The sequence below is a fragment of the Pogoniulus pusillus genome, chromosome 6 (assembly GCF_015220805.1).
Source record: "Pogoniulus pusillus isolate bPogPus1 chromosome 6, bPogPus1.pri, whole genome shotgun sequence".
NCBI lineage: Eukaryota > Metazoa > Chordata > Aves > Piciformes > Lybiidae > Pogoniulus > Pogoniulus pusillus.
In genome coordinates, this window is record NC_087269.1 from 21,451,367 (window position 1) to 21,477,939 (window position 26,573).

General features: G+C 43.5%; 1 protein-coding gene across 4 annotated transcripts in view; it reads left to right on the forward strand.

Moving 5' to 3' along the window:
- The window catches only part of PAX2 (paired box 2), an 86,974-nt gene that overhangs the window by 21,289 nt on the left and 39,112 nt on the right, over positions 1–26,573 (forward strand). For all 4 annotated transcript variants that reach the window (XM_064144827.1, XM_064144826.1, XM_064144829.1 and 1 more), the window contains exons 4-5: positions 12,140–12,225; positions 14,214–14,333. In XM_064144827.1, coding sequence (XP_064000897.1) covers positions 12,140–12,225; positions 14,214–14,333 — 206 coding nt within the window. The remainder of the gene's footprint in view (positions 1–12,139; positions 12,226–14,213; positions 14,334–26,573) is intronic.

The following is a 26,573-nucleotide window of genomic DNA, read 5'->3' on the forward strand; positions in this document are numbered from 1 at the left end:
TAACGCCACAAATAATGGACCTTCTTTGTGCCTTGCAGACTGCGCCAGAGCATGCTAACCCAAGCACTTGACACACAGCCTGAACAGCTGGCTTTTGCAAATCCTGCATGATCTTCTTGGGAGTGAGACAGGGGAACTGGACTCTAAGTCCTTTCCTTGGCACAGCAGGCATCAACTCATAGCAGGTTGCATGCACAAGAATGTGCCATTATTGAAAAAGCCAACAAGGCTAGGGGAAGACTGCTGTCGTCTCTGTGTGCCTGTGCGCATTTTGTGTACAGGAATTCCCCTTCCTCTGCCAAGTGCCGCTCTTTGTAGCCATTAAAAAGCCCAGGTCCTCATGCTGGGTGTTCAGTGAGTATTGATTCAGTCTGCAAGCAATTTTAATATTTCTTCAGGGACTTTCCAGCAACAGCACAAGTCATTAATTCACCCTCCCAAATTGCTTATTCAATAGCAGGAACATGGCTCCTGAATAAAGTCCCAGAATTTATGTGACTCACATGAGTCAGGAGGTCAAACAACTGTTATGGAGCGAAGTTAAAAATCCAAATAAAATATTGACACTTTTTTGGGGAGTGGGAGGAGGGGGAAGGGAAAGAAAAGGTATTTAAAATATGGTTTTGTTGCAGTGCCCCCAGGATAAAGAATGGAAAGAGATTAAAGACAAGTTGGAATTTGTAAAATCAATGGGATTTATTGCATATCCACTTGGCATTTAATAACTCCTTCCTTTCCACCTCCCTCTGCTGGGTATGTGCATAGGGGAGATAAACTCTTCAACAAAACTACAAATAGAAAGCCACTGAGTACACAGATAGACACCTAAACACCAATCCATGAAGACAGCAGGTGCATAGGCAAATGTTACTGTAAGGCAGTGCCATAGCATCAGAAGATACTGTTAGGACTCGAGGTCGGGACTAAGCAACAGAGTCCATCATGTACAGCATTACATATGCCCATGTAGTAACAGATAGCCTACGTCCACAGTATGTGTGGAAAAAAATTAAAACATCAAAGAAACCAAAAAAATATGTGAAAAAAAGAGTCTGATCAGCAGAGCCTATCAGCAGAGTGGGTGGATCACGATCCAGGTCTCCTTTGCCCGGTTTGTGTTTTCAGAGCTGAAAGATGCAGTCCTACAGGGTAGTGATATCACACACAGTGACAAAGATCAGACTGAGAAGGCATCCATCTCACAGAAGAGATGCACGAACCATACAAGGAGAAATGCTTCCACAGACACCACGTAAGCCCATCCATATGCAGATAGGTGCACACACAGATACAAATACATACATGGTTTTACTGAGCTCATTGCTATTCAGAAAGCACCACTGCCAGGTTACACCCAGAAGTAGAAACATAACTGCAGACTGACACACATGCAATGACTGTGCAAATACACCAGCACACACTGATACACCTGTGTAGTCTTGCACTTCTGTATATCCACACCAAAAAGTTATGCAAACTGATGTGTTGCTGCAATGTAGATTTTACTTACAGCGGTATCTTTTTAGCTAGCTGCGCATAAACAGATGCCCATACACACTCAAATGCATTCTGCACAAGCATACTAATACACAGGACCATCTCCTTATTATATTACAGTCATAACTGGTTCAGTGAAACTGCCAGTTCTCTACCCAAGATCTGAGACAGTAGTAATCATCAGACAACATTTATTCATTAGCACTAACTTAAAAAAATCAAGCACATATTATAGCTTTACCATCCAATCAGATAGTACTTTGTGGCTTGGGATATTTAAGGAGGCATTCTTTGCCTTTTCTTACAATCAACCAGGTTCGAAGAGACCTTCACGATCATCCAGTCCAACCTATCACCCAACCCTGTCCAATCAACTAGACCATGGCACTAAGTGCCCCATCCAGTCTTTTCTTTAACCCCTCCAGGGATGACAACTCAAACACCTCCAGGGATGGCAACTCAAACCCAAATTTTTGTTAGTTTATTTGACTTAGGAAAGACTTAGGGCAGGTTGAGATGTTTCAAATTGCACATTTTCAAGGGCATTTTTACATTGTGATAAGATGTCTGACAACATTTTCTTCCTAGGAAGTCTTTTGATCAAATATACAGTTTCATTTTAAAAATTAAGCAAGGTGATGAAAATTTCCATGGTGAAACTTATAAAAGATTCATATTTGTGCATTAAATGCACAGTTCTGTGTAATTTCTAGGATTGTTTAGTTGATGATTGATTTTACACCTGCCCCTTAAATCTGGCAAGAGAGAATCTTTGGGCCATCTTATGCTACCTCCTGTCATCTTATACTACAATATATTAAAGAAAAAAATGTAAAGGTAGTATAGTTTTGCAAATAACCACTGCCTGTGTTCCTCTGTATTCCTACCTATGAATCCTGATAGCATCTGATCTTGTTCTGTTAAAGTTAGATCAAAGAATTAAATAGATGCTAGTTTACAGATAGTTTACAGATTCTGATCCATTAGGTGAACAGGTACTTAAGGGGACCATTTTGGAATAATGTAACTAGATAAAATCACTAAAGATCTCTAGAATGTAGTGATTTTCAGGAAGAATATCTTGTAATTTGCAATAGAGTATTCTACTGCAGAAGCTTAAACTGTAAAATTTGAATAATTAGATATCTGTAACTCAGGTCTTCAGATAGCACTAAACAAATGTTGTACTTCCATGTTTACCCCTGTCAGTGCCTGTCTCCATGTGTCAAGCTCTGGACATACCAGTCTTAGAGATTACTAAAGCTCACAGGGAGAGAAGTTGCCAGCATAGGCATGTAGGGATGAGGAAACACTTGTGCATGTGGGAGGATCATGTAAACTGCTGCTTTTGGGAGGCTGTTTGTCAATTTGGAGTTGTTGAAGGAGTCTCAGCTGAGATGGTTTCATTGGCAGGGGTTAGGCAATAGGCATGTTTACACAGGAGAAAGTGAAAAAATAAATCTGAATTAACTTTCATGTGCACTGTTAAAAGCATTAAAATACTGTTCAGATGCTCATTCAAAATCTGAGTGTCCTAAATTGAATTTAGTTTACTTCATTTCCGAAGTGAATTAAACTAAACTAAATTAAAGGTGCTATAATTCTAAACCAGGGAGTCAGAGGTGTAATGTAGTTTAACTAGACTAGTTCAATCTCACACATTCAGTTAATTTAACTTAGCTGTCTTGCACAGCCATAGTAGGTAAAACTTAAAGACTACAGACATCTATGGACAGAGACCGTGTTCATGCAGGTGCCATAAAAAGGGACCCAAAAGTCCAGTGTACTCTATCAGCCATCACAGTTTCACAGAAAAGGTTAGAATTAATCTGTAGCTGAAGGCTCACAGCAAGCCATAGCTCTGCAGTTAATTGAGTGGATACCAGATGTGCATTTTAGAAACAGGGCAGATCTGCATTCACAAACTTGCACAGCTATGCAAATGTACACATATGTATGGGCCATGTAGTACTGCAAGGTTCCACATTAATTATGCATCAGTATTCAGACACTTTAGATATTACATCATGGGTATTATAGCCTTGTTACAGACGAGTTATAGGTGGTTAGTGACTTACTATTTGTAATAACTGTGCGTGGCACTGCACAAAAATACCCATATAGCTAGCTGGTGATGGTTACAAGCCACAGATCTGAACAGCCTAGCTGCCCATTAAACTCTGTTAAAAACTGTAATGGCTGGATAAATGTTTATTAATTCTTTCATGGGGTCCAAATATATAATATGTGACCCAAATGTCTAACTCTACATAGCTACAGTTACAAATGCAGGCCTATAGGCAAACACAAACAAGTATGCACACCGTGTGGTAAATCAAAACATACGAGAGAGGTAAATACTCCTGCATCTGAGAACACAGTGCAGATAGATAAACATACAGGTCCTATTCTCTATACACTTGTGCTGATAGTGACTTACATGAGCCAAGCAGATTGGCTACACATTGGTCTGTTAATTATAAAAAGATGGCTTTATTCTATAAATACAAAAACTATCTTCTATGGAGATGGACACCAGCTTTACACTGGGAGCTTATCTAGCGCCTGCACCCTGAAGTGCTTGCTAGTGCCTGACTGCTTTGGGTGCCATGACAAAGCAAGGAATAAATAATACCATGAAAATTGAAGACTAGAACAGGAAGGAAAAGATTCTGGTTCTCTGTGGAAATTTTTAGCTTTTCAATGTGGTTTTGAATCAGAACTTCAATTAGCTTCTGCAGCTATGTATCAGTAGTTGGAATCTGCTGATTTGATAAATACGTCATTCTATATTTTTTTAATGTATAGGCTCTCATTCGCCCTAAAAAAGTAATTGTAAAATTGGTTGGGTTTTTTTCCCCCTCATTCTGATAAGGTTTAAATTTTTCTCAGAATTTCATTTATTTATTTAAAACTCAAGGTAATAATAATATTAGACCTAAACTGAGAAGTTTTCAGCACTGTTTTTGTTTTGGTTTTGATTTGAGGCAAAGACCTTCTACTAGTAAGGGGTCCACCATGAAATTCTCTCTAGTTCCAACAAATGTAAGGGCAGCACACACGCAATGACGCTGCTGCACAGGGAATCATCCACTTACCCGGCACATGCAAACACGCACTGCCGTGGAGCACTCTACAGAATAGTGATAACACACAGCTAATACACAGTGCTGCCAAGCCCAGGAGTTAAAAAGCCCTGATTCAATACCCTCCAAAACAAAAAGACTGGCAGAAAATTCACGAGGCTGCAAATAAGAACATATTGGTTTTCTTTCCCTTTGCCTCCAGTTCTGGCCCCTTGGGAGGCAGCCAGGGCCCACTTCCACCTGGTCTTTGTGGCCATGAAAGCCAGAAATACCTTGGTGTTAAATGAAAGCTGAAATAATTGCTTATCTTCAAGATCTGAGGTTTTACACAAAATACCAGATATGGCACAGCTTGCAAGAGAGTTGAGAATGTTATCTACATTTATCCAATTCCTCCCAGTTCAAGACTCCTTTCCCTGTACACACATGTCTTCGGTTAATCAAAATGAATGTCCACAAGGAATTCAGCACAGACTCCTGAATTTTAATAACTGGAAATGGGCTCAAAGCAAAGCTTTCAATTAAAAGTTCCCATGCTTCAGATTAAGATATTTAACTTTGGCAAGCCCATGTGTTTCTGTAGGTCTTCTTAACTCACTTGCTGGCACAGCTGCTGTTCTGTCAGCTTCAGCCCGTGCTGTGTGGCAGTCATCAGTGTGTTGGCAGCTCGTGGAGCTCTGCCCTACTCCAGCTCCATGCTGCTGCAGCATTGCTGCTAGCAGGACCCAAGCCTGCCAGCCTGTAGATAACAGAGGATGTTGTTTTGAACTGCAGTTACTGCAGTGTAGATATACTCTTAGAAAATGATTCATTTCTACAAGTATTTTCATGGCAGAAATTTTGTGCTAGTGAAGGGGACCCAGATACCAGCAATGCTTTTCTGCTGCTGTCTTCCTGTGGCTTGTCAAGTTTGAACTTTTTGGGTTTTTTTTGCGGCAGATTATGAGTGTGTTGAGGGTGAATGATGGGTCTGTAGCTGCTGGGATGGACGTTTTCATGGGTGCTGAGTTTGGACTTGATGACGCAGGTGGTTCCTTGTAGGCCTGTTTCTCTGTCTGAGATCAGCAGAACTCTGTTAAGATTTCTCAGATTCACCTTAAACCTAGGCCAGCAAACATCTATGCAAAGAATCAGCTTTACTTCCAATATTTTGTACACTGTATGACATCTTCTAGATGTTTGGATTTTAATGAATTTCTGGCTTTCCTGACTGTGAAGAAAGCCTTCCAAACAAGAACTGAGTGTAATAAAAGCAGAAACACCTGCCTGAGGACATTTCTATGTTGCAGTGACTGCTTGACTGTGGCTCATGTAGATATAGTTTAGCCAGCTGTAAGTCAGCAGGCCTAGGTCCTGATGGCTCTACTAGCCACAGCTTTGCACAACACAGCAACTCTTGAAGCACATTTTCTGTTTTTCAGGTGGATTTTGCACCTTAACACAAATCCACTTGCATTAATGGGAAAATGTTTCTTAAAGACTGATGCAGTAATTTGTTCTGGAAGGTCAGACTAGGCAGCCTATATGCATGGGGCTGATCACTGTCAACTCCATCAGTACCGGTGACATGAAGTTGTGTGCAAGTACTCAGCAGAATGAGCTGCCAGGCCAGCCCCCTGCATGGCAAATCTCCCCCTCTCCAAAAGGCAGGCAGCCTCATCTTTCTTTCCTTCCACCCTTCTTCCTTATGCCTGGACTTGTACCGTGTAGCACAGCAGAACTGGAATGGGTACAGATCTGCTAGAAGCTGAACGCTAATGCTCTGCTCAAATTAAATGAAATAAAACCATATGGTGTCATCATGGGTCACTGATTTAAAACAACAAAAAAATCCTGGCTCCTCTCTAAGCCCTTCAGATAGTAAAACTGCTGCTGTGAATTTCACCTCTCCTCAGAGTGCAGACAAGAAATGCAGTGAGAGCATAGAGCAGATTTCTCTTGCGTGATCAGGCTAACCTGGAACAAAGCAGAACTTTTTTCCCTGCATCTTTAGGCATGACGTAAGTGTAGCATCAGTGAAGTTGATGGACCTACACAGATTAACAGCAGATAAGAAGTCAAATCTTCTCAGGGAGGGTTGGATTGTGTTTCGAGATATGTGAGAGTTCTTAATTTTGACCTCTCATCTATTTGGAAGCTTCTAGAAAATAGATAATCTGTCACTCTTCATTCACCTTACATGACCAGCAATTGATCTAATCAGTCTAATTAATCTGCCATATTTGTGCTTATATACTAATGTACATGGTCATCCTCTCTCCCTTTCGAAAGTTAAGGAGAAAGAAATGCAATTTTCATGGCAGGATCGAGTTTGAATGTGTGAATGTTGCTGTGGCCCCTGAATATGGCAGAGTTTGAAGGCATTCTGCTGTCTTGGCAGGGAGTGCCAGAGCCTCAGGCCAGCTAGCAAGGAAGCTGAGTGTGCTGCTCCTGCCAATGTCAGCTGTTGTTTTGGGGGTTGCAAGTGTTGAAGTAGATTGAGAGCAGTAGGAGAATCTACTGCCTCCCCCCTCATCCTAATGGAAATTATCTTGTGGTCTGGGGGGGAGGGCAACTGCAGATCTGATTTTCCCAACTGAATCTGCTTCAAATTCAAACCCATTCACCCAAGCCAGTACTGCTGAAATACAGCTCCTGTTGCCTTTCCCTACCTTCCTGCTCTTCACATACAGCCACTGTCAGCAGGGTACATGTCACTTCTGCTTCAAGCAGGGGAACGAAGCCAATACTGTGCTACAGCTCGCTGAAGCACTTACTTGGCCCCTGTTATTAGAGAGTCTGAGCCCTTCACTCCTCCTTTCAGCTGTCCTCACTGTGCCCCAGGTGGCACGGCAATGCTCCTATCTTCACACTTCAGGCAGGAAACAGAGCACAGAGAGAAGTGCCATTTGTCCCAAGTCTTGATGAGAGGTCCATGACAGAGCAAGGAACTGAAGCCCTTTCCCTAAGTCGGATTAGACTCTACGTATCAGACTTTTTATTTCCTCACCTTCACCCCCCAAGTCCCTTGGTTATTCTTCCTCACCATGCTATGAAACTGGCTTTCCATTTTGAACTTTGTGCAAATTAGACTTGTTTTTTTCAGTTTTGCTTTTGCTTAGCTGTGACTTGAACTGTATCTTGACCCATGCACAGAAATATAAGACTCTCTCCTATTTGAACTAAAGCCATGTTCAGAGCTCACCGTGCCTGTGCAGCACCAATCTGCAGGTGGGCTATTGTTGGCTCCATGGAGGCTATCGCTAAGGAACCTCTGCCCACTCCACGTTCTCCCTCTTTGCCTCTGGCATTTTTTGATACCAGTGTTGCTGGGATGTTCCGAGCCCGTTTGTGGGAAGCAATCTGATGCAGGGAAGGCATCACTGTCTCGCTTAGCTTTGCACCAAGTCCCCTGCAGGCTGACTTGTCCACACCGCCAGCACAGCCTGTGGCTCAGCACTGCAGCCCAGCACTAATTAAGCAGCGCGGCACAGCAGGGTGTGTGTTCCTTGGCCATCACAGCCTCCCTTGGACACACTGCAGAGAAAAGGCTGAAGTTTCACAATGTTAGCCTTCCAAGAACCGCTTTAATTGCCCAGTAATGCACACCCTGGGGTCTTGTAATGTGCTTCTAATATGGAGCATTTAAAATACGAATGCTCCAAAACAATTACAAGGACTTTGGTGCTCTACTGAGTGTATCCTTCCACTCTGAAAAATAATCCATGACAAAGGAATATTATCTAAGTGAAGATATTAGAGCTTTCTGAAATCTGCCAGGGTGTCTTTAGGGCAGCAGCACACATTACCTTTCGCCTTAGTGCAACTGCACTCTGTTCTTCCAGGAATTGCTAGACTGGTACTCCAGACAATTCCGACCTTCCTCATCTCCCTCTGATCAGCTCTAGTATGACTTCTTTAATTTGGGATACTGTCTAAAGACTTTGCTAGCAATAGTAAGAAAGGAGAAACCACAGAACATGTTAGGCTGTAAGAGAGTTTGAATAGAAACTTCAGAGGAATGAGGGATGTTTCCTGTAGTCCATCATTCTTTTAGCAAAGAATTTCTGGAGAAATTTAGAAGTGATTTTTTTAAACTTGTTTATTTACAAGGAGTGAAAGGAAGTTCTGCTTCTCAGAAAGAACTAGGGCTCAGCTACTTTTAACCCTTAATATTGCTCTCTATGATCTTAGCCAAATTTGATTAGAGCTTGTTACAACTGTAAACTAGGAGAGATGACTTTTGTCTGTCCATCTGTATTCAGAGTCACTGAATGGAATTGCATTGAAACTGCTGAAAATAATCAAATAGAACTCAAACACTGGGAATTCATTATCTAATGCTGAACGTTTAAGAAAATCAAAGGCATTTGGAAACAGGCAGTTGGTTTCAGCTGGAGCTGTATGCAGTATTAACTCTAGAAGGAGTTACTACAAGCCAACTATGGCAACTCATGAATTCCAGGAATGGATGTATAATTCACAGTGTGATGCTATGCACTGTAATGACATTATATGCCATCACTTAAGATAATATAGCATATTAAATTCCGATTGTGAAATGAGGTTCAGTTGCTTTACTGCAATCAAAGATCTATAAATGTCCTGTTGCTGAAACTTCAGAAGGTTATGAATTAAATCTGCATTTTCTTCAGAACTCAAAGTAGGCAACTGGTACAAAAACTCCTCCCACTGGAAATCTGGGAATTTAGAGTAAGTACCAGTTTATGCCCCTAATTAAACACAAATGTTGTTACTGGAATCAGTGACTATGATGGAATTAGAGCAGGGATGAGTTTAGTCCAAAGTGACAATTTCTTTAGGAGGAAAGAAAGATATTTGAAAATATCAGCATTCACGTCAAGAAATCAGCACTGCTTTACTGCTGTGCCAGGATCTGTGTCCCTTCTGCATTTGAGAAAGGCTCAGGAATTGTTCTGCAAAAAGGCTTGGTTTTTTTACAGTGTCTAGAGGCAAGAGCAAGCCATCAAAGGCAGCAAGAGGTGATCAAGGGTTTGTTCTCTCTCACAAAGCAGTAATCCAGAAATCCTAGGTTTGAGGCAGCAGAGATGGCTTAGTGTGTATTTTAGTCTCTGGTAAGAGTGAGAAGCTTTCATCAGACTCAAAGTTTAAAGACAGTATTACCGTTCTGCATCTGTTGCTACAGGACCAGGTCAGCTCTGTTCATCTTTCATCTGCTGTTTCATTAAGTGGTCTCATGTAGGACAGACTCACTCAGAGCCTCTGACAGCAGCAGCAGTGATGCCTAGCTATCCTGCTGTTTATCACTGTCCCTAAAGAAATCGACCCAGGGGGATGCACTGCCATATTCTGTACTGAGTGTTAGGGTCCTGAAGTTTCTCCTCTTTCCTTACAACACTAGAATTCAGTTGTGACTGTAGGGCAAAGCAGCACTGTGAAGGAAAGCCTCTTCATGACTTATCACTTCTGTTAGCCATTGAAAATAACTTCTAGAATTGTTATGCAATAGATGCTGAGAATTGTTTGGCTCAAGCCACTGGGAGGTTGCACAACTGAAACTGCTCTGCTTTACTTGTTGTTTTCAGGAACTTTCTCTTGTCATAAAAGCAGTTTCATTTTTAAGAGGGGGACGTTTTCAAACAGAGCCTTTCACCTCAGGGTTACTAGATGAAATCTGTCCCTGGTTGGTAGTGACCAAAAATCATTATCAGCTGACAGCTACTTGCTGAAATGAACTGGTGAGTCTCATTCCAGTTCCTAATGGACACATCTCAGGAAACATAGTCACAACTGGCACTAACTGGCATTCTCAGCCCAGAGACCATGAACTGAATGGAGAAGGAAATTGAGCTTTCCTCTTCATCCCTTGCCTGAGTTTTTGAAGCATTATGGACAGCCATTTTATACCACCATCATTTCCAGGATGTTTTTACTCTAAACGGCTTTTTGAAACTTCACAATTTTCATGCAGCATGATTCAGCACAGCCTCATCAGCCACACCAGTGTAATTAAGATCATCTTATGGTTCCCCTCAGTAGAAGCTGAGCTGTCTGATGCCACCTCCCAGTATGAATGTCAAACCTGATGTCATATCTCAGTATGAATGGAACTGTGTGATGTCATCTCAATGCTAAAGGGATATTTTATAATAAGTCATCTAAGGCTGCAGGGGAAATCTTCTAATCCATTCACTGTGCTACACTACAATAGAATATAACGCAGTATAATGTGTAAGTTAACTTAGACCCCTTCAGGCAGATTTTGGATAGACAGATGAATGGATGGATAGATACATTTATACAAAGTATACATACATTATATCATTCTATTGATTTTTAAAAAGTTCCAGGTCTGCCTGGCTATAATGAGATTTTTGAACTTCGTGTTGCGATCAATGAGGGGAATATTATTGGCCTGGAGAATTGATATACCTGCTCTCTGTGGCTTGTTCTGCTCCTGGACTGCCCCTGCCCCCAAGGTGTACGATTCCATCAGACACTTAACCTCTTTTACAGTGTCATCAGGCTAAAAGGAATCTAATAGTGACACGGGACTTGTGCTCAGCACTCTGGCACTATTGCTTTCCTGTCACAAATAATTTATAGCTTTCTATTTCCATCCCTTTGCCTGCACCCCATCCCCTCTTTCTGTTTCTCTAGGTTGGGGGAAATCAATAAACTCACACAACCGGAGTGGCACTTCAGGGGGTTTTAGGGGAAATGTGAGAGAAGAGAAAAGAAAGGAAAAAAAAAAAAGAAAGAAAAAAGTTCTATTATTTGCCCTACCACAGACTTCTCAGATCAGTTCTTCAACTAGTTCAAATTAGCATGACCTCAGAATATGACCCTGAGGTCCTCAGACACCTGAACAGGTCCTCAGGAGATCTGGGCCTCTAGTACCAATGACCTGTATGGAGTGGATCTGCATCTCTATCCCCAGAGAGAACCTTGACAGTCCCTGCCTCCAGCTACAACCCAGTCAGCCTCTCCTCTACTCCAGTTGGGGCCCAGGCCTCATAGTGTGTGTATATAGGTTTCCTAAGGTGCTGAGGCAATATTGTCTGAAATACCTTTCTTTCCCTAAGCAGCTTTCACTCTCAGGAGTTGTGCTTTTTCAAAAACGCCCTCTCTGTATCTCTGCCTGTCTCTATCCATGCCATACCACCCACTGGCCACACATTTGCTCTTTGAAGTTTTGCCAGCTTATTTTTTGGAACAAATCTTTAAGGGAAGCTCTTGTGTGGGCAGGGAAAGTGTGTTATTTGCTCTCACTTTCTGGAGAGAATTTTGGGGAGAAGTTAAAGCTAATATAATGCAGGGCTGAGAGTTCTAGAAACTCAGGTTGAAGAGCATCTGTAGCCTTTTTCCTAATTAGAGGGGCTTCAGAAAGGGATTTGCCCTCCCACAGTTCCTCTGAGTTCTTTGGTGAGACTGTTTCCAAGTCACAGACACCCAGCATTTGCTACTGGCAGAGCCACCACTCTGCTGCCTCCAGAGCTCAGATCAGGCCTCCAGGATCTGATAGCTAGGATTGCGGGTACGTAGACACACAGAGAAGCTGCACTAAGTTCTGAACATGTTTTGCTCTCTTCCAGGATCATCAGAACCAAAGTTCAACAGCCTTTTCACCCAACACCAGACGGGAGTGGGACAGGTGTGACTGCACCAGGACATACTATTGGTAAGAAGACTGGCATGAGGGGCAGTGACACAACAAGTGGAAATGAATGAAAATGAAGCCTAGCTGAGGGAACAAAGTCTGAGAAGTAGATGCCAAGCAGAGCAGAGGGAGTGGGGGAAAAGAAATCTCAATGATTTCTGTTCTTTGTTTCTGTTCTGTACTGCAGAGAAGGGAATTGTGGCAGAGAAAGTGGCCTAAGGCAGGGGCTCGCCTGAAGTGATTCTATCTTAACATCCATTTCACGTTCATGCTCTCTCCTTTGCCTCCCTAGAGAGAAGTATTTACCACTATCAAGTCTAAGCACCATCTTCACCTTTTGTCTCCTTACTTTGACTCTATTTTCCCCTCTCTCCCCCACTTTCTTCTCCCTCCCTTTGCTGAAACTGGTCCATTTCTTAGAGTTAGTAATACACAGACATAGGTAAGATATTGTGATGCTTCACAACCAAGTTCTTCATTATCCTGGCTCTGCAATCAGGTATCTTATGGGTATATTTCACTGACAAAAAGCATTTTCTGCTAGGGAAGATGGGTTCATCGAGGTGAGCAGAGGACAGAGTCTGTAAAAAAGTGACCAAATGTCTTCTAGTCTGCTGTGTCTAAGGATACTGTGCCAGATGTGGGATACTTTTTACTCTGTGGGCTCTGCGGTGCATATGTCTGCTGTTGCTAGTATAGCTTTATCCAGTAACAGTTAAAAACAGGAGAAAACGTGCAGTATTCTGGGATAGTGTGAAATGTATTTGTGGCCTAAGACACCATCTTACATACTGTTGGTTACTGAGAATCAACTGCTACACAAAGATTTACTCTAAAGTGCTGGTCTAATCCTGCACATGAATTGTGCTCAGGAGAACAGTGGAATTAATGGGCCAGTATGGAAGAGCATTTCTGGATGCTCTTTTAGTCTGAACTTTTTCAATGAACTGGGAATCACTGACCACAACAGATGGAGTTGGCAGATACTATTCCTTCGTGGAAAACTAGTGCAACATCTAGGGAATGCATTGTCTGAGTTGGGACAGTGACTGTGAGTGCTGCTACTGGAGCCTCTCATTGCTCTGGGATGTATGGATCTACACTGGATGGTGTCGACAGGTTCTGCTCAATCCAGGAAGACTCTTATTTGAGATAGTGATTGCTTCAGTTCAGTGCTTCATGAGCTGAATGACAGGTAGTGGCATAAAAGAGAATTGGGACATTCTCTCCATGTTTGGGACACACTGGGTCATAATGGGCATGCCTGCTAGATACATAGTCCTACTTGCTCTATACTGTAAAACCCTGATTACCCTGCAGCGATCATTTCTAATTTGGATGACATATCAGGAACTCACACAGATGCAGGAGGTGTCTGCCTATTGACATCGGTCAGGGCAAAAAGAAGACACTAGATTCTTACTAATTCGGGTTGGAGGACGTACTCCCAACTCAGTATTTCTTCTACTAGGGAGCTGAATGCATTGGCCCAGTGCTGAAGTGCTTGTAACCCACACTAGGAGTGCAGTATTTCAATGAGTGTTTCGAGTGTGCATGTAAGAGGCTGGTCTGGCTAAGACAGAACATGTGCACTCCTGGTCAGAAAATGCTGACAGGAAATAATCTGGCAAAGTATGGATGGACTGGGAAGTCACTGGAGAATAAGGCCTGTGCAGGGCTGCACTCAGTTACCATGGCATGTGTTAGGAAGCCTGCTCGGAGCTAGGATATGATTATAAGACTTAGCTTCTTGACAGAATATGCTTGCTTGTCATTGATGGTCCTGTACTGGAAGGCTATGGAGCTATGATAGGAAAAGGCTGGCAAAGTTGGGATGCAACAGTTTTAGCAGTAGAGCAAATAGGAGTCCTTCAGTGTGAGGGACTGGGAGTCTGCTTAGTGCCCAGGCTTTCCTATGAGAAAAGTGGCATAAATAGCTTTCAGCTGGGGGCACCCAGAGTGCTGTGCTGCTCTCCTCATGGCCCTTTTTCCCTTTTCCTTTTGTCCAGTGCCCAGCACAGCATCCCCTCCCGTCTCCAGTGCCTCCAATGATCCGGTGGGCTCTTACTCCATTAACGGGATCCTGGGGATTCCTCGGTCGAATGGCGAGAAGAGGAAACGTGATGAAGGTAGGGGGAGGGGAGAAGCTCATCCTCCCTTTTATATTCTTTGTCCCCATGTACAGGCTCCAATTTCAGGCCAAGGTTTGCAGCTGCTCCAGGGGCTAGATCAGTTTTAGCAAGAGAGACCAGTTCCCCGCCACTGCCCTGCTGGCTTGAAATGCTCTTCTTCCGAGGCGCTTTCATGACAGGCTGCATCTCCAGACATCTGCTCAGCAGGCAGAGAGTCATCTCCATTGCTGGAGCTGATCCCAAGTTCATTCACTGCTGGAAATGGCTAGAACTGAACTCCCCAGGTGCCAGCAGGTGCCCAGACTTTGAACTGTGGGTAAACATGGTTTCCCCAACTCCCTCATTTTCAAACAAAATGGCACCTCAGAGAAGCACCAGCAATGTAGGACTTAACCTTTTGTTCCCCTTGCAAACTAATTCCTGCCCTGTGATGTGCTGTGAGCTACATTAGTTGGTGATCATAAAGGCCTACTTTTCAATGGGTAGCATTCTACAGCAGAAATGCCATGCTTACAACAGTCTGGAAGCAGAAAAGGAGGTCTTCTGAGTACTGTAGCCCTACAGTTGTTATCTAAGCCTTCCACTTGAGTTCAAAGTGATTAGGATTAAGCTATTACCTTTTCCCTCCTACCTGCTGGGAAGCATTTAGGGCAAAGTGAATCCTGAAATGAGCCAAAAGCTAGAGTCTCAGGTCTAGACAGAATGAGTCAGGAGGGGTAGATAAGGTCTTGGTGCTCTTATAGTGCCTTTTAAAACTTTTTTCCTTAAATCTTGAATTTTAAATGTGATGCATTAAAAAACTGAGAGCCAGGAGGTGAAGTTTTATTCTAAGAGTAGTGCCTGACCAGTTTGTTTGGTACAGTCCTGCCTTCACTATGTTGTTTTCCACTGTTGCCTGTTGCATGGGAGGACATCTTAGCAGTATAGGTGACTCAGTATGCTGTGTGTACTGTAACTCCAAGGCTGTGTGGTGCAAGAGAATATGAGGTTTCTCTGTGACACATAGTGAGAAGAGAAAGCTCTCCTCAGAGAGATGCTACATTTTAGGGGGTTGGTAGTAATTTTCCCAGTATTGGTTCTGGTGAGATACACATCTGAAAGTTTTGCATTCAAATAAACAGAATAATCCCAAGGGAAAAAAAAGGCAGTCATATGATCCCTTCCTCCCTAATAGAAAAGTAAAACTAGAGGCAAGGACCCAACCTAGCTCCTAACTGATGTCACTGGAAATTGGATCAGACCCCCAGAGGAAGATCCATTTCCCAGCTAGATGGCAGTAGGGCCTAGCTAAGAGAAAAGTGTAGTGATGGAAGGGCTGAGCCAATGCCTCAAAGTCAAAAAATGTCAGGAATAAGAGACCGCAAACATTGCAAACTCCTCCAGCATTTTCCATCATAACATATCCTGGGAATAGTGACATTTCAAGCCAAGTGACAAGTTTCTCTAATGGTTATGATGGTTTCTCTAATGTTCTTGCAAATTATTTGGGGGTTTTGTGAAGCCCTGTCCTGATTCAGTCCAGCATGGTGATCAACAGCTCTCAACATGGTGCCTCCATGACTTGTTTTGAAATGACATGGTTCAGTCTGGCTTTAGCAGCTATTCTTTCAAACACCTGAGAAGATCATTCCACTTCAGATGCAGCCACCCAGTCACTTCTAGCCTCAGAACCTGAGCTTCTTTTGAGCAGCACAGTTAAACACAGAAACAACCAAGCAGTCATCTAAGATTGTGATACTTCACAATAATGTATTAAGAACAATTCTCTGTGTCCATCCTTAATTCATCCCAGATTAGATTTATGAATGGCAAGGAACCCTCTGAACATCCCTGTTGTTGCCCAAGAGTCCAGATACCGCCCTAGGAATGCAAAAGGTACAAGACAGTCCTGAAGAAGTTGCTTGGTTTTAGCTCTCAGCGTTTTAGGTGGCAGTTACATGGCACAGCTGCAACAGCCTTGGAGAACAGCCTTAATCTTACCACCCCAGATAGCTGCCACAGGGAGATGCCATGCTTCTGTCCCAGAAAAACCTTCCATGGGACTGCCTGCCAGCTGGTGAATACCCATAGCCAAGAGTTATCTAGGCTCACAATGGCCTTAAGAAATGCTGGCAGACATAATCACTTTGCAGGGCTGGGTCCTAAGGCTAGAAGAGTCCAAGGGGAGGTCTTGCACTGCCAGCGACCTGCCTTGATTCCTGGGCTACCTCCCCTGTAGCTCTAAGAGCTTTGATTGTTCTTAGCTGAAATAGGGATTAGGAAAGCCTGGCAAGAAATTCAGTGCAGGTATTTCTTTCATGCTCATACTGGATGCATACACCCTCTCAGTCAGTATTTCCCAGAGCTTCTAAGCACAGTTTTGTTGCAGCCTCTTAATTGCAGGGTTTATTCTTGCGTTGAAAAGCCCTCATGGGCTCCCAGTGCACATCTACTTTCCCAGCATTTTGGGAGTGGCTCTTCTCTAAAGGAGGCAGAAGAAGCAGCACTGCTCTCTCTTTCTTTCTGCTCTGTTGGACCATCTCTGCTGCAAGGATTCCTCTGTGAGGAATACAGCTCAGTAGGAAGGAGGAAGTACCAAGCTGCTTCTGAAACCTGAGTTCTGAAAACCTTGTTAGCAACCTCCGTGATGACTGGGGGGGAACACAGTGGGAGAAACACAGAGGAGCCTCTCTCTGTACACACCCCCTCCCCCAGGTCTTCCTGGCTGCAGCTGGTGCTTACATTAGACAGTAGCACAGATGATTAAGAAGAGGAGAGATAATTATGTGTCAAGATGATGTAGCAGAACTCCCGAGTTGGACAGAAGCAGCTAGACGGATGCACTAGGTGGGCTCAGCAATGGATGCTGACAGCCAGGTGTGTCCCTCACAGAGAGTTAGAGGGAAAAGAGGAAACCTCAACCTATCAACTGCAAAGGTGGCCTGGGAAGACTATGGCATTGAAAGAGAGCTAGCAGGAAAGTAGTTCTGAGTATCTACCAGCCACAGCAAGGAACTATCAGATCACAAGTCTTTCCTTAACACTGAGTCTGTCTTCTTCAGACAAGTGCCTAGGAAAGATAGCCAGGATTTGTCCTGTTAAGACCACATATTATTTTTGTTAGTTTTTGACCAGTGATTGCAAACCCTCTGACTGTCACAACAGATTAGACAAAGCAGAGTTTTTGTCTTCTAGGATCTTTAGATTCATTTGGCTAAAAAAATTCACCAACACTTGTATAGTACAGTGTGTGACATTTCTTGCAGTCTGCAGGCTCTACCAATGTGCTGTAATTTCTCTCTGACCTTCTCCACCTCTTACACTCACCATCTTCCAGAGGCAGAAGTGGCCCTGCAGCATCTAATGACTTTCATAAGAACACTGAAGAATCTTGCAGTATCAGGCTGCAGCTGAAAGCAGGAATTTCTGGCTCTTCACAATCCTAGTGCTCTGCTGTGCTGTGCTGTGATGGCAGGCCAAGCTCAGTAGGGTAAATTTCAGACTAAGGAGAAGCAGTAAGAAGTCCAGAAGGATAAAAGGGTAAAAAAGTAGGTAAATTTTTCTGTTGTTCCATAACCCCCCTGATTGATAGCTGAAAGGGTGTGAATTGGGGTGACTCAGATGCATTAGCAAAAAATTATTAGCACTTATACTGTAGTCTTAAGAACTATACTAGGAGAAAAAGGGAGAGATGAGGAGAAAGGGAGGGGTGGATAGATAGACAGATCATTAGATAATATGAATACAGTATTTCAAACCATTCCTTGTTCACCATAGCATCTCCATCTGGGTGAAAGTTTTGGGATCTTTACAAAACTACTCTTATAGCTCTAACTACTCTTATAGCTCTAATAGCAGGCCACAAACGGACTTCCTCTATAAACCCGGGTTCTCACTTGGAGTTTGTCTTCCAGTGAGGCTGGTAACATTCTCAGCATTATTAAACTTGGTCCTTGACAATATCTTAGTATTTGACAGCATTACTGGCAATAATATCTGCAGTGCTGACAATGGCAGAGGTAATATCCCCCAGTATTATCAACATTAGCAGGGATCATATCTGCAGCCTGTTATTGGTGGGAGCAGACATAATGTGTCTGATATTATTAGTATCAGTAGTTATAAAACTCACAGCCTTGTTAGTATGGTCAGTGCTAATATCAGCAGTACATTTGTGGGAGAGGAGGGGACAGAGTGGTTGCTACTGCAATAATACTTGGACTGCCTGCAGTAAAGGAATCCCCAATGGAGATGAGTGAGTAAACCCAAGAAGTAAGAAGTTTCTCTTTTCCTTTCTTCCTCTGTGATTTTGATGATTAGAATGATTTACAGTGAAGTAACTGATGCAGGCAGGTGTCAGTGCAGGAGGACAGTCAAAGGTCACCAACATTTTGGTGGGTCTGGTGGTGTCTTCTGAAAAGCATTAGGTGCAGCAGTGCAGGTGGTTTACTGTACTCTTCAAAACGGGGTTGAGCTACACAGAACAACGAGCTGCCTGATAGCAGCAGGCACATTTGCACTTAGCCTTTCTGCTGTGGGGTGGGCAGTGTCACTGCACTTTATTTGGGTGCTGCACACATACCTTTTTGACTATTATTACAATGACAACCTCTACTGAGAAGCATTATGGTGGTTTTCTCTTCCAGTCTCTGACTGCAGGGCAGGGTTTTGACAGTGTTCAGATTGGGGATTTTCCTACCTGTTCATAATCTCGTTTTCCTACTGTGAAAGTAGAAATGCTTCCTTCAGCTGGAGCATGAGGCAGAAAGATCTGCAACAGTCCCAGTCCTGAAAGTTGTTTTAGGTACTGCCTCAAGACAAAGACTGTCTTAAAGAACATCTTAAACCAAACTGTCAAAGGGGGAAATAGCACAGAGAGGAGAGATATGTAATATGTTTAAGTCTGAGTTTTTGAGCACACACACCAGCAGCTGAATTATGCCACTGCAAGTGTGATCCCATTTGCTTCATTCAGAGTGGCAATGATAATATAATTTGGGAGATGGCAATGATAATATAATTTGGGAGTTGTGACATTTCAGGTGACTTTGTGTCATTGTCAGTGGCATCAGTGTGTGCTTGTAGGCAGTGTGTCTATGGCTATCATGTTGTTGTAACTATATCAGTTGCGGGCTTGTGACACTAATGATGAGATTAACTGTGTCACTGCTTGCCATGCTGCACCATTACACACAAGGCCATTACACTCTTCACAGAGAGGCTGTGAATTGTTCCTGATGGTGTGCCTTCATCACTGCATGCACTAAAGTTGTTTCAATGTGTACCAACTGGTGTAGGCAGCACTGTGCCGTCACTGCAATTCATATAGTTGTTACTGCAGCTGATGTGATATGCTGACCAACAACAGACCATCACTGTACCATGAGAGTGAAGCTAATAGGGCTACGTCAGTGCAGCACTGCATTGAGATTTGTGTGCTTTCATTAAGTATGACCATATTGTTCCAGAGCTCACTGGGGTTGTTTTAGGACATGCAGCATACTTATGTGGTCATCTGTAGAAAAAGGATGACGCTTTAGCAGTGCTGTAGATGTACTACTGTGGAGAAATCTAGGTCTTATCTGTCCTGTAGGGAAATACCTTCATTTTCCTCTGCTACCTGCCTATGTTTGCAAAGAGTGAGAGAGACTTTATCATGGCTGTATCATGGCACCTGATGTATGTTAATCCCTGGGCATACCAGGAGCACTTCTGTTCTCACAGAACAGCTGTGTTGTTGAAGAGAACAAGGTGTATTTGGACCCCTGCAGGTGACAAAACAGCACCACTGTCTGTGGTGTGGCTGCACTATTTCATGCTGTGATTTCTTGTCACCACAGCTGATGTGTCTGCATTATTCTATATTATTACTTTATTGCAGGTCAGCATTAGTCTAAATGACACCAGAGATAGATGCAGTTACATTGCCTCGGGTGGCAACCTCATGTTCCAACCATCACACACAGTTGTGAGGTGTGCAACCGGCAGTTTATAGCTGTGCACATGGAGGGAGCAGTTTCTAAATTGTTTCACACTGTCACGGTGCTTCCTCCTACATTTCCTGGGACTGTGTAATTTCATAAAGTGTGGCTGAGTTTCCAACAGCTGTCAGCTTGCAGCAATGTTGTGTCACTGCAAACAGCAGTGGTCACAGGGGATGTCCAAACTTGTTGTGTCTCTACATATAAGTGTGGATAACATGCTCTTCCATTTGAGATGAAAATATACATTGAAGAGGGACTTTATTCTCAGCAGCCACCCACTTCTTCATCCTGAGGGACTTTTGCTGTTGAGATTCCTTAGAGGATATAAGAAAGGCATCTGCTACTCATTCTGCACCTCTCTAAATAAATTGAGGAGGATGGTCAGAGAAGGGAGAGTATATGTGGAAAAAGAGAGGATGGTCAGAGAAGGGAGAGTATATGTGGAAAAAGAGAGGATGGTCAGAGAAGGGAGAGTATATGTGGAAAAAGAGAGGAGGGGAAAATTGGATAAAGGAGAAGACGATGAATAAGCAGCACAGCACTGTCAGAAATGCGGGCTATTGCACCATGAATTTGGACGTCAGTCTATAAGCAAGAGAAACAGTGTGTTGTGTATGGCTGCACGCACCCTGGGAGTTTTGGGGGTACACATTGCTCAGGAGGACTCCAGGTAAGGGAGAGTTAACAGCTTACATCACAGAAAGCAGTTTGGACAGAATGCTCTGCTTCTAAAGCTTATAGTGATGCTTGCTTTGGCAGGGTTTGGCACTACCTGAAGACAAGCTGGTCTGCCTTCAGCTGTATTCGTGTGCATCTCTGCTTGTGTATTTGTGTCTCTAGGAATGCACTCCTGTTTGGTTTTTGTATTTCTGTGTTAGGATCTCTGGTTTCTGCCTATCTGTGCTTATGTACTGGGGTGAGTGGCAGGTTGGACCCGTATTTATGTGCATGCCGATGGAGACCTGGAAAATGTGTATGTTGAGTTGTATATAATATTGCCTAGTAGGAGAATGCATATTGTGGATGATACAGATTTCTGGGCATGTATGGCTTGGTGTTAGTGCTATGTATTTCTACGAATGCCTGGCATTTGTATTCACATTTTGAGCATATATGTGAGTGTTGCATATTTGTATGTCTATTCCGTGTGTACGTGTCGTTACCTACTTGGAGTTACCACTGTATCTCCACGGTCGTTGGATATGAATATGCAGCCCGTTAGTGCTGCGCACTTCTGTATATAGTTTGTACAGATGTCTACTTGCATAGGGGTTATATGTTTGTGCATATAGTTTGTTCTTTTCTGTGTGAAGGTTGTTTATTTGGGTAAATCATTTGTATTTGTGTACATGAATTAATTTTGTATATGTGAACATAAGCAAATTACTTTGTAGAGTTCCAGGTTTAGTTAGTGTCTGCATATTGGTGTAAATTACTTATTTATTCAGAAATTACATTTGATATGTACCTGTATTTGTACTTCCTCGTGTCCCAGTTTGCATTCTTGTGTCTTTTAATGTTATTGGCTATGTTTTGTGAGTCATACTTATGCACAGAGGTTTTTTTTTCCCAAGTTCATGTGTGTGAGTGCCATAGAAATGTGCCTGTCTGACTGTTTATGGGTATTTTGTTTGTGGTTAGATCTTTTTCTTCCACTTTTGGACTCATTCTTGGGAGGGTTGGTTGTTGCAGCTAATGTGTTAGCAGGAGTCAAGCAGTTATGACTCCTCCCAGTGTCTCTGACTGCTCGACGTATCCACTTGTGCAGAGGCTGCTCCCTAGCTTTACTGGTGCCTATTTCTCTGGCTCTTCTTGTGTCCTATCCACATTCAGGGAGATTAATTCAGTTTTTTTATGGTTATAAAGAGTAGGGGAGTCAGAGAGACCATGGTGTTTGGATCCATGAGGATCATGTGTTAAAGCACAGTGTATGGCAAAATAAAATGCAAAAGGGATCAGGAATAGCTGGGAAATTGCAGGCAAATGGTATTGTAGAGGACTGTTGGTGAATGGTATAAGTGGATTAAGGTACCATGACAGTGGGAGATAATAATGACACTGTATAAGGGTCAAGTTCATGACAATGAGAGAAGTGTAAAACTACTATGGAATCAAGGTTGAGAGAGCAGTGAGGCATACCAGAGATCAAGGTAACATGTCAATGACCCAGGCTGATCTATCAGAACAGGGAGGGCTGGGAAACCTCCATCAAGAATCAACAGAATAAAGCAAAGGAGAACAGGAGGAGCAGGGTGTGGAAGATTGGAAGCAAATCAATGGACCTGTACTGTAGGACCCAGCTGTAGCAGCCAGTTCACCAGCGGTGTGGGACATGCAGTATCTCCACAAGCAGATCAGTTGCATGATGGTGTGAATGGCTTGGGCAGTCTGTGAGCAGTGGCTGTTTGCATCACAGTGATGGAGAGCAGGGATAACACAGTGATGACATCAAGTGATGGACATGACCTGTGATGGTAGCCATGGACTATAGAGACCATGTGGACAGGGGCACTATTCCCAGTTGCTGGAAAAACAAAGAACCTAACGGGCAGTAAAACAAAAACAAAGGAGACTTGGAAGCACCTGACAGCCCTAATTCATCACAGCCCAAGATTTTTTTTTCCCCCTCATGTTCCCATTATATTTGTTTGTAAAAGTGGAAATCAATTTTGAAGGTAATTTTCTGGAAAGAATGAAAGGGAGGTGGGAGGGCCGGATAAGGCAGAGATGGCAAGAGGAAAAAAAAATTTAGGCCAGGCACAGCCCAGGGGCAGCTCTTGGCAAGGTGAAAGAAAATTGCATATTCAATCTCCATCCATGAATCTCCCTTGCTGCTGCCCGCCTCCTGCTCGAAAACAATGAAGGCTTTCTCCCCTACACTGCACAACGCCTGGGTATCAGCGCTCACTTTAACTTCAGGGTCATTAATTCACCTGATTATTGCAGGAGAGGAGAGGGTTGCAGATGCATCCGTTCTAAAGAGCCCTCCCTTAGCTCATCCTTTGATTAGTTTGGGGTGGGGGGAGCTGAGATAATGTGTTGTCTTGGACTCGGTTTAAAATGGGAGGGGTTGAAGAGGAGGTGGAAGGAGATAGAGGTGGAAAGAGAAAGATGTGGCCCGGCTTGTTGTGGAAGGGAGGGTCAGAAAGCAGTCATTCTTGCATCCCTCTGCTGTGGTGTTATTGCAAATTAAAAGTAGCATGTTCCACTCCGTAGCTATCTTTCAGGCAGAGGAGGGGCATGGGTATATGTCGGCATGGGGATGGGGGGGATCTTATCATTGCTTCTTCAGCAGCCCAGCATAGTGTCACCCTGTGAGGTGACATTTGAATTTACAATTCCGCTGAGAAAAGCCATTAATTCACAAATTAACATTTCTCCCTCTCTCTCTAGCTCTCTCTCTCTTCCTCTCTCTCTCTCACATGGATGTGCAAGCAATTGAAAAGACAAAGGAAATAGCCTTAAGGAAGAGACTTTACTGCTACTCTGTCTGTGCAGAGATTGCTACTACTGCTTTCTAGATAGATAAACCAATTACCTGAGCTGCTCTGTTCATGGCAGCCTGCTATTACCTCCTTTTGTAGAGCTGACTCCATTGCTGGATTACACTGTGTGTATCTCATTAATGTAAAGCAGCACGATACTGGGCACTGTCCCTGACCCTTCTTGCCAGAGCCCATTGCCTTGCAGTGGAAGAGGGAACTGAGAGAGGAGTCAAGAGCAGAGGTGGTGGTAGGCACACACGCTTCCTAATGCACAGAGACCAGGCCACACAGAGAACCTGCTTAGAATACCTGTGCTGAGCTTAGCAGAGACATGCACTTCCCTGTTACAGAGGAGATTGCATGATGTTAACCCTAATGTCTTCCTTGTCTTGGTGAGCACTGAGAGTGCTGCTCAACAGGCCTCATCTATGGGCACCAGTTATGGGCAGCCCCTCGCAGCCTCATTCTCAGCATTACTCTGAGTTTCCTCCAGGTATAGAAATGTGTGTGGTAAGCAAATTCAGAGGTGTGAGTACAAAAGCTGCATGTACATATCTTTAGGCAGATGTAGCTGGCTGCACCCAGAGCTAACTAACATAGCTTCACGACAGACCTCAGAATCAGAAACAAAAACATGTACTTTAGCTCACGGCCTTAGAGGGCCAGATTTTTTTATGGTGCAACTCCAGTGAAAGCCAGTCAGTGATGCCTATAGAGATATTCTTGCCAAAGACAAACACTGGGCACTACTACCACACAGGCCCCAGTCCTCTTCTGATTGCCTGTTTGCTGCTCTCTGCTGTCATGCTCTTTCTCACATGCTTAGTTCTGCTATCACTGACGCTATGGATGCTTGGACAGCACATATGTACAGCATATGCAAACAGACATAGGCACTCATCTGCATGCTGTTGCCATCCCAAGCACACATCCATGATACTAGGATGCCTGTGCATCCTCATGTCCCTGCAGATACAGCTTCTCCTCACCTGCTCTGGTGAGGCCCCTCTCCATGGCTCCAAGCCTGTCTGCTGGAATGCACAGTGGCAGGCAGCTTTCTGAGCATCTTCTGCTCCTCTTTGCAGACAAATTTGTAGGAGGGCACCTGGCTCTTTCTGCCCTTTAGCCTGCTGACACAGCTATGTGTGTTTGGGGAGAAAATGCCCTAGCAGTGTGGGTTATATAAACACTTGCATATCAGTCTTTGCTCACAAAGCACTCTACCTATATAGAACTGGCCTCATCAACAGGTTTTTCACCTCATATGGGTTTGATAGGCCCTGTTAAAGCCAGTCTCCTAACTTTCATAAAAGGCAGAAGCTTGCAAGGGGCAATTATCCAGGCAGAAGAAAGCAGATGAGAACTACTCTTTCTGGAAGCCTGGTCTCCATGTGCTCAGCGCATGGACTATGTGCCTCCTTGTGGCATTGTCTTGGCTCCTCAAATCTCCCTAAAATCTTATCTCTTAACAATCCCATCCACCTCTCTGACATTCCCTGCACCCCACACTACGCACAGTACATGGCTGGGGAGCAACATCCCGCAGCTGGTGCTGGAAGACAGATCACGATCAGCGGAGGAATCGGCAGGCAGTGCCAGTAATTCAAACCATCCTGACCGTTCAGTGAACCTGAACCTGCTGACCTTGACAGCACTAGACAGCAGCAGCCTCAGGAATCCCAACCTTTAGAGAGGCGTCAGCAGAGGACAGCTTTTGCTCTCTGCCTTTCTTTCTCTCTATCTCTTTCCAATCACATCCCAGCAGCCAAGGGGCCCAACAGACAATCCCCAGTGCACCAATTAGCTCCTAATCTGGCTATCTCTGCACTCCTAAGTCTACATCAATGTAATGTTAAGCTTTGTTTGTCTTTCATAGATGTAAATCATTCCTATAGAGAGGGATGTCTTGTGCTAAAGGAAAACACTAAGCACCTTGCTCTCAGTTAGGGCCAAAGAGAAATCCCTCCTCCTCCCCAAATGGGGGTTGCTGCTGCTTGAAAGGAAAGCAGGAGCTCTTTGCTTCCCTAAGTGATAGCATCACTTCCTCCAGATGTGTTTCACTGGATCTCAGGGTGAAGCAGCAAGATCTCACCAAGTTGATTAGGCCATGAGAATCCTGGCTCAATAGCTGAGGGGTAGGGAAGTGGCTTAAGTGGAAGGAAGAGAGAGAGAGAGAACTGTGCTTACTTTCTTCACAAGAACTTGCTTTAAAGAAAAAATGCATTTGGTGCACACTTTTAAGATCCTTTCAAAGAGTACAGGTTTTCTTCCAGCTACCTCTGTGACTGCCAAGCCATGCTTGAAACAAACAGCATTTTGTGTTGGCCTGCAGAGGCTAGGCTAAGATCTAAGATGTTGCACATGGGGGACAAATCTGTTAACTGTAGGTGGCCTAAAAGAAGCAGTTACAATATGTATCTATTGAGACATAGTAGACATGTCTGTCTGTCTTCTGTCTGTCTTCTGTCTGTCTTCATCCATAATTCTTTGAGGATGTTTTTTCCATACATCAATCAGATAAAACAAAAGTCACTTTAAAGGATTGTCAAATGCAATTCATGCCTATTTTAAGGTCCTTTAAAATGTCAGAGCTTTGACAAGAGGCCTTAAATGAACACTTAAGTCCACATTTCTCCTTTTATTTTCCTTCATCCATCTAAGCATCATATTGCTTACATCACATAAGATTCAAGGTACATTTCCTCTTCCCACACAGAAGAACAGCTACAGAAAAACAGACAGAACCACAGTACCAGAACAGAAGCTGGGCCATAGGTTATCAGTTTCCA